The sequence below is a fragment of the Canis aureus genome, chromosome 12 (genome assembly GCF_053574225.1).
Source record: "Canis aureus isolate CA01 chromosome 12, VMU_Caureus_v.1.0, whole genome shotgun sequence".
In the NCBI taxonomy this organism is placed as follows: Eukaryota; Metazoa; Chordata; class Mammalia; order Carnivora; family Canidae; genus Canis; species Canis aureus.
Genome location: NC_135622.1, coordinates 3848707 through 3860917, shown reverse-complemented (window position 1 = coordinate 3860917; position 12211 = coordinate 3848707). Strand labels below are relative to the sequence as shown.

At 50.1% G+C, this 12211-nt stretch overlaps 1 protein-coding gene across 2 annotated transcripts; it reads right to left on the bottom strand.

Annotated features, from left to right (window-relative positions):
• Positions 1 to 2747: 2747 nt before the first annotated feature.
• THEM5 (thioesterase superfamily member 5) lies at positions 2748 to 11106 on the bottom strand. 2 transcript variants are annotated; one of them, XM_077916213.1, is made up of 6 exons: positions 10775 to 11103; positions 8932 to 9133; positions 7197 to 7335; positions 3419 to 3529; positions 3200 to 3324; positions 2748 to 2905 (listed from the first exon to the last, which is right to left on the bottom strand). In XM_077916213.1, the coding sequence occupies exons 1-6, from the start codon at positions 10895 to 10897 to the stop codon at positions 2862 to 2864; spliced, it is 744 nt and encodes a 247-aa protein (XP_077772339.1). In that variant the 5' UTR covers positions 10898 to 11103; the 3' UTR covers positions 2748 to 2861. The 2 variants fall into 2 exon arrangements, with proteins under 2 accessions (XP_077772339.1, XP_077772340.1); XM_077916214.1 differs by lacking the exon at positions 3419 to 3529 and having other exon boundaries at positions 10775 to 11106.
• Between the last annotated feature and the right edge of the window lie 1105 nt (positions 11107 to 12211).

Here is a 12211-nt window from a genome sequence, read left to right as displayed (position 1 = left end):
TTGCCTGAGAGCTTCCTACCACAGTAGATTTCCACCTGTGCCTGTTTCTGTTAGAAGCGCCAGGATGGGAGCCTCATATGCTGGAACCTCAGCTTAGGCCTGAATTTGAATTCTTCACTTCCCAGGATAAGGGAAGTAGACTCTTCTTTCCTCTGCCCATCCTTCTCTCAAACTGAGACAGTGGTTGCCAGCTAGTCACCAAGCCCTTTTCCCTTTCTTCTGCAACATGTAGTTAGACCATATCTTCCAACCAACCTCCCTTTGTTGTTTAGGGAGGGGCCTCCTGACTGAGTTCTGGTCAATGGCAATACTTTGCGGCTTGGCCCCCAAACACCTCCCTGGCAACTGGCATGTCAATTGGCAACTGGATGTCAACATTTGACTTTGGAAGTCATGTGTTAAAGATGGCAGAACTTTTTTCAGCCAGATTTTTGAATGACTCCTAAACACCAACAACTCGACATTATGTCCATTCTGTGTAAGGTATGGGTTACACTCCGGCGATGTGAAGATTTACCTGTTTCAGTATTTGGCTTTACCACACATACTAATAAAATCCTTTGTGATATGCTCCCCTGGAGTTCTTATTCTTTGGTAAAACTTCTCGAGTCCTTGACCTCTTCCTGGGTATCGTCTGCCCCCACTTAGTCTTGATGGAATCCTGCCTATTCCTGAGGAAGCTGCTCAGTTTCCCACTTCTCTCCTCTGCAGGCTCAGAGAACATTCTGGCTTCTTCTGGATGACAATTGCTTCCTCCATTCTGTGTTCTCCTTCATGTCAGACCATTCTTCCTTAGAAATGTGTGCTGGCCATGTTCTCTTTTTCTACTTTACTGTCATTTCCTGGCCTGACTTATCAGCCATTGTCTGTAGTCTTGCCAGCTGGCTCATGCCTTCCCCTCACCCTGGGCCAGTGTACTCTGGACTCCTATTTTCCACCAGCAGCTGGGCCTCCTACATGCCTCAGTCCACATGTACCTGGTCAGTGTATTCTACTGAACAGGGGCCTAAGCCAACTGTTGCCCGTCCCCCGGACTATTCTCCCCCCTGATGACCTTGCCTCCAGAACAGTCTCTCCTGTCCTATCCTTGTCCTCTGGTGGCTTTTTGGTCCTTTGCCCCAACTTGAAGCCTTAGTGTGACTGAGAGATCTTTGATCCCTTCCCTGTTCCTCATTTTTCCCCCTTCCCTGCCTTACACTCTCTATACTTCACTCCCAGTGTCAGTTTTTATACTGATGACTTACAAACCAAGTCGGCTGTTCATCGGTCTTGAGCTCCACATTACAAAGCCCAGGTTCCTGCTGGTGCTCACCATGTGGGAAAAGTACCACAGGTGCCTCAAGCTCGGTGGGTGGGAAATTGAGCTCATTTTCTATCCCTGCCTCAAAACTGGTCCTCTCTACTCCCAGAAATGCCACCTGTGATTCCTAAGCTGGAAACGTGGAGTTATCCTGGATGACTCTTCACAAATCCACTATGTATAATTAGTGACAAAGTCCCACACAATTTTGTTTGTAATGTTTTCCAACTTCTCTTTCATCTTCAAAGCTTTGGCCCAGGTCAGGTCCTTCTTATCTCTATCTGGGGGCTGTGCAGGGATCTACTAACCAGTGTTCCCACCTACAGGCTTGCTCACCCTTCCTTTACTGCCACCAGAGTCATCTTTCTAAAAATTAAAACTTTATGGGATGCCTGCATGATTCAGTGGTTGAGCCTTCAGCTCAGGGTGTGATCCTAGGGACCTGGGATTGAGTTCTGCATTAGGCTACCTGGGAGCCTGCTTCTCCCTCTGCCTATGTCTCTGCCTCTCTCTCTCTGTGTGTCTCTCATGAATAAATAAATAAAATCTTTAAAATAATAAATAAATAAATAATAATAAATAAATACACTTAAGAAATAAAGCTTTAATCACCCCCTCCATACGCACACACCAGGCTAAACCCTTTAAAGGCTTCCTCTTGCCTTCAATATTAAGTTCTTTTTTTTTTAAATTTTTATTTATTTATGATAGTCACAGAGAGAGAGAGAGGCACAGAGACACAGGCAGAGGGAGAAGCAGGCTCCACGCACCGGGAGCCCGACGTGGGACTCGATCCCGGGTCTCCAGGATCGCGCCCTGGGCCAAAGGCAGGCGCCAAACCGCTGCGCCACCCAGGGATCCCTCCTCTTGCCTTCAAGACAAAGTTTAAGCTCCATCAGTAGGGTTTAGGAAAACTTCTGAGGTCTGCTCCAGCCCTGCCCACTTCTCCTTCCTTAAACTCTTATGCTACTCAAAACTTTGTTCTTCTCCAAAGTCACTTGACCTTTTAGTCCTCAGTTCCTTCACTCTTAACTGTTCCCTCTGCTTAAACAGTCCTCCCCTCCCTTCCCTGCCTGGTAAACAGCACCCAACTTTTGAGACTGGAAGCACTGCTTCCTCTAGATAATCTTCCTGCAATCTCTTTCATAGAGTGAAATTGAGCCCTCCTTTCTTTGTGTCTGCACTGCCCACCTAGTGGGAGCCAGGGTGGGGTGGCAGAGGAGCTGAAGGGGCCCTGTGCTACTGGCCTGCAATGGTGTGTTGCAGGACCAGGGGCCCTGTCCTCCCTCACTGTGTGCTTGGCACCTCCCCCAGGGCCTGGTGTCTGTGGGTGCTCAGGAAATCTCCTGGTGCTGAATGGGAAAGTGGGGGTGTAGGAGGTGTTGGCAGGATTCTAATTTCCCACCGCAGAAGGCTCTGAGCCTAAGAATGAGGCCACGAGTCTATATTTATTCAGAGAAAAGCACCTTCTTTATGTCACCAGTCAGTTCTTGGGGACCCCTCCCTGCTCTGTAGTGGGTCCCAAGCAGGCACAGCAGACAGCAGGAAGGCAGAGTGACTGTTACTGGGGTGATTCCTCTTCTAGCTGCAGCTGAAGGAAGATACCTGTGGGAGAAAGGCAAACTGAATGGCAGGACCCAGATGAGGTGCTCTGAGCATCTGCATCCTGTTACCTAGGATCCTGTCTTTGCGGTACAGGTTGTGCCACTCACACGTAGGAAAAAATCCTAGCCAGGTTCTCCCTTGCTTTATCGGAGTCTATAGCAGATGCCCAATCCCACTCTGAAAAGCTGGATCCCAGCTTGGGACTGCACCCTCAGCATTCTTCCTTCCATTTGTCCTGAGGGTGATGGTGGGACAGAGGACACAGTCTGGGGCTGAGGCTGAGAACCTCTGTACCTGAGCACTTGGCATAGACCGTCTGCTGGTCCCTGCTCTGGGCGATGCAGGACATGTAAAGCTTCTGGTCCTCGATCTTTTCCACATGGACGTTCAGTACAGCCAGAGAGCCCACTGGGATCAAGCTGGAAAGAGCAGGTGGATCAGCCCATCCCTCACCCGAGCCCCTGGCTGCTGTCCCTTCCGCACTCCATCCCCCCGTCCCCTCTTCAGACTTACTTCTTGAACCTGATGTTGAGGCTCACCGTGAACAGCCCCTCTCCGGCCAGGTAAGCAGTTTTAGAAAAAGTCTCGTCCATCATGGTAGCCAGGGAGCCTCCATGTGCAAACCTGGGGTGAGGCAGGAGCGAGGCCAGGGCTGCAAGCCTCTCTGCCGCACCACCCCCTCCCCACCCCGACCCGGCCTCTACCTCTCTGTGGGCCCGGAAAGGAAGCAGAGCAGGATCCCAGCTGATCAAACTGCTCAAGGTCGCTCTACCTTTTCTCCCATGTCGCTTCAGCAGTGTTAGCAACCCCTGACACAATTATTTTGTTTCACCAGGAAAATGTGTTTTCTTTTTTTCTGATAAAGGTAATAGAAAAACATTTTTCTGATTCATCACCTAACTGCTGGCAGCAGTTGCCATCATTTGGACAAGTGTCCTCAACAGGGATGGATAAGCCCGTGTCCTCTTTGGCTTGGGCTCCGAGGCACGGCTTCGGCCAGCTCCCACCTCCCCAGCACTATAGCCAGTCTGGGGCCGAGCTGGCATTTCCAGGCAGGTAAATGTGAAGCTAACTCATGCCCTCTACTGTGCCAACAGGACAGCCTCCTGAGCAGCACCGCCTGCAGAAAGCCAAGTGCCCCTTCAGCAGGATGCTGCAAACACCTGCTTTACTTAAAGTGAGTCAAATTCTCATCTTCACTTGTGTAAACTGACCTTCATGCGAAAGCCGCTCCACTGTTGGTTAAGTTGGGGAAAATAGAAGGGCGCCCATCCCCAGAATGCAGATTCAAGGTTCTGATCTTCAAAAGCACTATTCTCCATGCACCAAGCCAGCTGCCCACCCTGCTAGGGTGGCTTACCCTCCTGTTCCCACCACTGGGAGGAGAAACAGCCGGGGGCCATGGAACCACACCCACTGGGTTCCACCCGGCTGCTCCACCTCTCACTCCCTGTTTGATCTTGAGCAAGTTGCTAAGGTGTTGAGCCGCTGAGTCGCTAAGCTTCTCTGAGCTTAAGTTTTTCTACTATAAAGCGTGAATAAAATCCTATCCTATTTCATCAGATTATAGGAGGTAATGTTTACAAAACCCCTGTACACCTCCACATTGCTTGAAAGAGGGGTGTCAGAGAACCCCAAACCTGCTCTTCCCTGGTTATCCTCATTGGCCAGATAGGAGTCCATAGGCAAGCGTGTGGATTCTGTAGGATAGCTCTTGGCCAGCCAGCAACCTCTCCCTTCTCATTGCCTAGGGACTGGGTGGTTACTTGTGACACGACAGAAAAGATAAATTGCCCCACATTCAGCACAGGGCTGTTGAAACCCTCATAATTTCCTGGGTGATGGGAGGGTCTTGTTCTACTGAGGTGACTCTGGGTGGGCTCCTAGTTGGTTGCTGGATGGGCTTGTCCCTAGAAAGACCAAACCATGATTAGAAGCCTCTAGAGAAGGGAGAAGGGCTGGAAATGGAGTATATGACGGGTCATGCCTGCGTGAGGAAGCCTCCATACAATCCCAGTGGTATAGGGTTCAGAGAGCTTCCAGGCTGGTGAACGCAGGCTCAGTGGGAGGGTGATACACTCTAACTCCACAGGGACAGAGCTCTTGGGTGTGCTGGGGACACTCCCAGACCTCGCCTTATGGATGTTGTCATCTGGCCTCTTCTGTGTACTTTATCTTTAATTAAAAAAAAAAAATGTTTCCTTGAGTTCTATAAGCCTCTTTAGCAAAGTAATTGAACATGAGGAAGGGGCTGCAGGGACCTCTGATTTGTAACTGTAGGAGCCAAGGCAAGTTGCCCCAAGATGGGCCACTTTGGCATGAATATTCTTTTGAGCTGAAGGCAATCAAGACCCTGTGGGCTCAAGAGAAACTTTTGCCCCTCCTTTAACTATGCAGAAGAATTGAAATTGGGGGTCTTTCCCAGAACAGAGTTTATTAGCAGAGCTACATTTGGCCTGGGTGAACCATCAGTATGGCGGGGCAAGCATCTAATGAACAAGCATCTGCTGTTATTGCCCTGTGAAGGGTGCTCCTTCCCCCTGAAGTCCCAGACCCCTGCACTCTGTTCCTTAGTTCAGGCTGACGTATATCCTTCATTTTGCCTGTCTTTGGAATTTCCGTATCTGTGTGGATTTCCTGTATGTACACTATTAAATTTGATTTTCTCCTGTTAATCTGTTTCATGTCAATTTGATTCCTAGTCCAGCTGGAAGGACTTTTGAAGGGGCCAAGAAATTCTTGCTTCCCGACATGGCCAAATCAGACAAAAGTTGTGGGAAACCGAGGACCCGCTAATTGTTATTGGCATCTGCAGTAGCAGGCGGCAGCCTTGTGGCCTGAGCCCTTACCCTGTGGGATTTGATCCTGTCTGCGGCCAGATGGTGTCAGAATGGAGTTAAACTGTAGGACACACAGAATTGCCTGGTGTGTGTCCACCCATTTGGTGATGAGAACTATCAGAAGTAAAGTGTCCCATGTGAGTAGTAAAGGAGACACATAGTAGAAAAAGATATAGTAGGGGAGAACTGTTTTTTCCCTACACAGTAGATAGACTGAACTGGGTATTTTTATTTCTATTCAGCGTTAATCTCTTCTCTGAACCCCTCAACCCACTGGCTTCAATGTTGGATGGTCCTCCTCTGCCTCTCCTGCCCCACCTCCATGAGCCCCTAAATAAAAATCAGCTACACTTCGCCCCCACCCCTGCCTTCTGGGGTTTGCCTCTTCGGAGGGGAGGGGATCCCTGAGCTGCGTAGGGCTCTGACTAGTCCCCTAGGGTCTTCATGCATCACTGGGAAAATCAGTGTCCTCACAGAGGACGCCTTTGGGATGGACAGGGTGATCAAGGGCCGTGGTCTGAATCCACTGCCTGTGGCAGTGCTGACATCTCTTAACATCTCTGAATTTCACTGCAGCTGGGTCCCTCCCAGGCCTTGGGACCTTCAAGCAGCTGCCTACACTTCTTTCTCCTTTGTAGGAACTCCAGCAACACCAACAGCCTCCAGTGACCACCTAAAGAAGGAATAGGGATGGAGGAGAAGGCAGAGAGCCATGGACTTGGTGGCCCAGTGGCCCTGGGCAGGAGGCTCAAGGCCAGCTTGATTTCCCTTGTGCAGTTTGTCCAGTGTGAGTTCATTCCTGGGCCTCTCCCAGGTTTGAAGGCAGCAGAGCATAATGGAGAGATCAATGGCCTTGGAGTCCCAGATCCTGGATTAGAGACCAGATCTGACTTGGTTGCCTATGCTATGGGGCTACCTTACCTCTATGAACCTCAGTTTGCCCATGGGTGAAACATGAAGTGTTGATAGCTATATTGTGCCAGTCGATTTGTGAGTACATTCACATAGACCCAGAATATTGTATCTTTCAGTCATTCTGGCAGGTGAATATCATTGCCCCAGGATTCAGGTAGGAAAGCTAAAGTTCAGAGGTTAAGCTGCTTGTTTAGGGTTCCAGGGCCAGTGAGGCAGTACAGGACTGAAAGCCTGGCTCCAGATCTTGTCCTCTTCCAAGCTTACAACATTTTCTCAAAGTGGCCTCTAAGACCACCTCTCATTGGAAAAGTTTCAGACCCCCATAAGGAGGCTCTCATCTGCACAATGGGGACTGGACAGGATTGAGAAGGCCCTTCCAGGCCTGGTGTCGAGACAGAAGCCCAGTGCCTACCGCCCCTACTCAGCTACTTCAGGAGAGGTACAGACTCCAGGGCCTGGTGTGTGGCCAATCCATTAGCTGAGCCAAGCCCAGGAAGTGGCCAAGGACAACCACCCAGGCCCTACTGGTAGCTTACCCGGGGGCCCCCTCCAGGTAGGGGCCAGGTTGGAAAAGACAGATGGACTTCTTCTCGGATGGGTGGAAAAAAATGACATACTCGTAGCCTTGTCCTTCCACTTGGATGCACCTGGTGAAGATGCGCCAGTCACTTTTGTCTGTGGAGAGATGGGCAGTGGTGCAGCTGGAGAAGGGAGTGTGAGTGCATGGGGCCCCGTGGGAGGCAGGGCCTGTCATTCAGCATCATGGGCAGAGCCTGGCATGGGATCCAGGAGAGAAGTAGAGGACACCCAGGCTTGGCCCTGGGTCCTCAGGGAGCGTTCAGTCTGAGAGTAGAGACACAGTCCTATCCTTAAGGAGCCCTTGGTCTGGAGGGAGAGACAGGAAGTTCTCTGGCTGAGGGGTAGAGATAGGATCATGGCCAGATGGAGACTATAACAGACTTTAAACATTATATAACACATAATGCACATATAATTCAAAATAACAGCAGTACTAAACAAGTAAAATAGGGGAGCCTGGCTGGCTCAGTCAGTGGAGTGTGTGACTCTTGGTCTCAGGGTCATGAGTTTGAGTCCCACGTTGGGTGCAGAGATGACTTAAAAATAAAATCTTCCGGGATCCCTGGGTGGCTCAGCGATTTGACGCCTGCCTTTGGCCCAGGGCGCGATCCTGGAGACCCGGGATCGAATCCCACCTCGGGCTCCCGGTGCATGGAGCCTGCTTCTCCCTCTGCCTGTGTCTCTGCCTCTCTCTCTCTCTCTCTGTGTGACTATCATAAATAAATAAAAATTAAAATAAAATAAAATAAAATAAAATCTTCCTGGGTGGCTCAGTTGGTTAAGCATCTGCCTTCGGCTCGGGTTATTGTCCTGGTCCTGGAATTGAGCCCTGCATTGGGCTCCCTGCTCAGTGGGGAGCCTGTCTCGCTCTCCCTCTGCCTCTCCCTCTGCTTGTGTCAAATAAATAAAAAAAATCTTAAGAAAAACCACAGTAAAATAAGTGCAGAAAAGTCCACCAAAGTTCTGATTTTCCCCCAAAGACAACTACTACAGCAACTATATCCTTTTTTGATGGATACCAAATTCTTTGGGAAAAAAATTATTTTGATAACCCTGCTGTTTGTGGCATATACCCAAAGGTCATCTGCCTCCTGTACCACCCATTCATTAGTGGGGGGAAAACCTCATAGATGAATGAGAGAGACAAGAAAACAGGGACACACACACACACACACAAAGAAAGATGATGGTGGAAAGTTCTATCTATCTGATCTGGTGGGTGTTTGGGGAGACTAGCTATGGGCCCCGTAGAGCAGGGACGGGTGTGCCGAGGACTGCGGTGGGGGAGGGGTCCCAGGGCCTCTACTGGGTGGAGAGGAGGACTACTTAGGACCGGGCTTGACAGAAGAGGAAGAGCAGCAGGGAGAAGGCAGAGGGCAGGAGGCTGACAGGCTGCGGTCAGGGCACTGCTGTGGGCTGGGAGCAAAGGCGGCCACTAGGTTGTGTCCTCTTGGACAGGAGGAGGGGAGCTGGAGGTCAGAGGGGCTAGCTAGTCTGCTCTTCTCGTCTACCTGCCTGGGACTGCAGCGTCTGAGCTGGGTCAGACACAGCAAGAACTTCCAGCCGGGAACCCGAAGGGCGCTTGCGGAGCTCCTTCCTGAGGGTCCCGAGCACAGGGAGAGGCGCCGGCTGAACCCACCCCGTAGGCTGGGGAGCAGGTGTGCCCAGAGGCCCCCCCGGGCTGGGCCTTACCAGAGGCAACTGCTAACCCAGATGGGAGCTTGAGCCCCTGGATGTGGTCCCTGTTGGACTTGAAGGAGGGCAGTTTGATCCAGCCATCAGTCTTGGTCTTCTCTAGAAATTCCTGGTATAGGTCCAGCATGTCTGGACACCAGCTGGCATTGGGAAGGGCATAGTCCTTCAAATCTGTCTTCTCTGGACAGAATCTTGAGACCTGGACAGGAAAAATTAGAGAGACTGAACAGCTTCCTGGGGGCTGGCATCTGCTGCTTGGGCAGCGGGACCCTCAGGTGCTCTGCTCCTGGGGTTCTGGCTCCTCAAGCCCTCCACCAGTGTTGACTGATGGGAAGCGGCCCATCTTCCCTGCACAGGGTCTGGGGACAGCTGTGGGTGACTGGCAAGGGGACGCTAAAGTGCAAAGGAAGGAAAAAAGGGGAACCAGGACTGACAAGTAGAGGCATACTGCTCTGTGGTGTGTCTTAACAACTGTCCTCTTTGGGACCCCTGGGCAGCTCAGTGGTTGAGCGTCTGCCTTTAGCTCACATCATGATCCTGCCTCTCTCTCTCTGGGCCTCTCATGAATAAATAAATAAAATCTTAAAAAACAAAACCGAAAACAACTGTTCTGTTTAAAAACTTGTGAGCTGTTCTTTGAGGCTATGAACTGCTAATCTAAGCCCCACTGTACAGATGGGGAAACTGAGGTTGCCAAGCTTGTGAGTATGAGAGCTGATGGTCAGGCACTTGAGCCTTCTGAAACACTGGCTTCCCTTGGGAATGCAACCGGTTGTTGAGAACCATTGTTGCACCCCTCACCTCAGGGCCTGTGCCAGCTCTGCCTACAGCTTGGGGCTGCCTGGGCACGGTGCTCCCTTGAAACATGTTTTGGGCGCCCACAGACGTGTGATACTATCTGTGGAACACAGTAAGCCCTCTGTGGCATCAAACATTCACGGACCCATCACAACTGTGGGAGTGGGTTGGTTGCTTGCCAGACTACACACAGTGTCCTCCGTCTGGAAATGCCCCAACTCAGGGGCATGGTCTGAGTTCCACAGGAGGAAGGTGACCCATTGTTGGTGGCCACACATGACTCAGACCAGGAAGAGAGTGTCCTCATGCTCTTAGTTTTGGATCTGGGCTCCTTGGTTTCTCTTTTTCTTTCTTTCTTTCTTTCTTTCTTTCTTTCTTTCTTTCTTTCTTTCTTCTTTCCTTCCTTCCTTCCTTCCTTCCTTCCTTCCTTCCTTCCTTCCTTCCTTTCTTTCTTTCTTTCTTTCTTTCTTTCTTTCTTTCTTTCTTTCTTTCTGATTTTTTATTTATTTATCCATGAGAGACACAGAGACATACGCAGAGGGAGAAGCAGGCTCCCTATGGAGAGCCCGATGCAGGACTTGATCCCAGGATCCTGGGATCATAGATGCCCAACCACTGAGCTACCCAGGCATCACTCTTTTCTTTTCTCTTCTTTCTTTCTTTCTTTCTTTCTTTCTTTCTTTCTTTCTTTCTTTCTTCTTTCTTTTCTTCTTTCTTCTTTCTTTCCTTCCTTCCTTCCTTCCTTCCTTCCTTCCTTCCTTCCTTCCTTCCTTCTTTCCTTTCTACCCCCAACATGGGGTTTGAACTCACGACCCTGAAATCAAGAGTCACATGCTCTACCAGCTAAGCCAGCAAAGAGCTACTTGATCTGGGCTACTTGGTGTCTCAAGAGCACCTTCCCTTTGGCAAATCAAATAGCCCCCCCAACACACTGCCCACTTGCACCAGCCATCATCTGGGAAGAGAAATTTTGGGGTGCTCCTTATGTCCTAGGCCCCCAAGAGAAGGGCTGCCTCCCTAGCTGAGCTGGGAATTTACTCACCAGAGAGTCCGTGGAGGATCCGAATGCTGAGGTGGGGTTGAGTCTGGGCAGGACCTGGGGGCCACCAAAAAGGGCTCTGTGCTGGCCAAGCCTTACTGCCGCCTGGAAGCCTCTCCTTATCATGGCTGAGTTAGGTTAGGGCTGGCAGGACTGCTGGCAGACTCTTGAGAAAGTAGCAAAGTTGGGTGCTTTCTGGATGGACTTTGGTGCTGCTGGTACAGATACTGCTCGCACAAGCCTCTCCCTTTCTGTCACAAAGCTTTCAGCAGCAAGTGGCCTCTGCAAATGATTAGGCAAGGCTGGGCTGGTTTGACACAATACCCACAGATGCTTGGGGCGTTTAGCTGATCCCAAGCCCCACCCAGCACTTGGGGAGGAGCAGATGCTGCTTGGGCATGAATGCTCAACAGAACTGGCCTGAGTCCAGAAAAGAAATATTTGTTAAAAAAAAAAAAAAGCACATAAAGAAATAGCACATGGTACACAGAGCCTTAGAGAGCTTCCCTGGAGTGTTTGGGGGGCAATCCAAGAAAGTTCCCAGAAAGGTAAAGAAGGTCTGTCTCTTGATTGGAGAGGGTTGGTGGAGAATCTGTGTGTGTCAGAGGAGCCCTTGTGGTGTGTGCTCCGCAACAAGACCACATCAGCTCTGGTATCATCGTGGCACTCAGGAAGCCGACTCATGGCCCTTAGCCACCCCTTCCCCTATCCCAGGCAAGGGGTGGCACAGAGAAGCCTCTATCTGCTGGTCCCTGGAGGGGAAACTGGTGGGAAGGTCTTAAAGGCAGAGACAGGACATCATTTGGGAGCAGGCAGCTTAGCACAGGTGCTCTCATGCTTTGGGAACCCCAAGGGAGGGGATGAGAGCTGGGGGTGAGGTGGGGAGCTGGGCAGTGGAGGCCTTGTCACTGGCAAGCCCGAAGAGGGACAGCTTTCACTGGAAAGTAGGGAGGAGTGTTCAGCCAGTGTCTGCAAGGTTGTGAGCTTTTTTTCATGGTGATATTTCTTCTATTGAATTAAAATGGCCAGTTTTCAGTTAAAACTCCTAGCTTTTAATTTACTGGAGAAAAGCACGTTCTAAAGATGGAATTATAATGATAATGATGATGATGGTGGTGGTGGTAGTGATTTTTGGCAGTTTCTGAAAAATCAAACTGATTTGATAGGGAAGTTTATAGGTTTTGTACCACTTTCTGTATTTGGCTGCCCCAGAAGACTAGAATATAAGTATTTCCCTCATGTCCTGTGAAGATTAGAATGAAATTTCTTCAAGGACAAGGAGACCAGGTTTTTTATTGGTTTAGTCTCTGGGTCTAGCCAAAAATATTTGAATTAGTTACTAGCATTTTTTAAAAAAGGGAGTTTTGCACAAAGCAGGTCAAGGGTCTCCAGATAAGTAGAAAGATCTGGCAACAGTGTGCTTTCATTCCTGTGCGGCAG

Excerpts from the sequence above, each read along its gene's own strand:
- THEM5 (XM_077916213.1), bottom strand. The coding sequence starts at position 10,897 with ATGATAAGGAGAGGCTTCCAGGCGGCAGTAAGGCTTGGCCAGCACAGA. Across the intron at positions 3,325-3,418 it reads CTCAACATCAGGTTCAAGAA|CTTGATCCCAGTGGGCTCTC; the intron begins GTAAGTCTGAAG and ends TGCTCTTTCCAG. Across the intron at positions 2,906-3,199 it reads GGTCTATGCCAAGTGCTCAG|GTATCTTCCTTCAGCTGCAG; the intron begins GTACAGAGGTTC and ends TTTCTCCCACAG.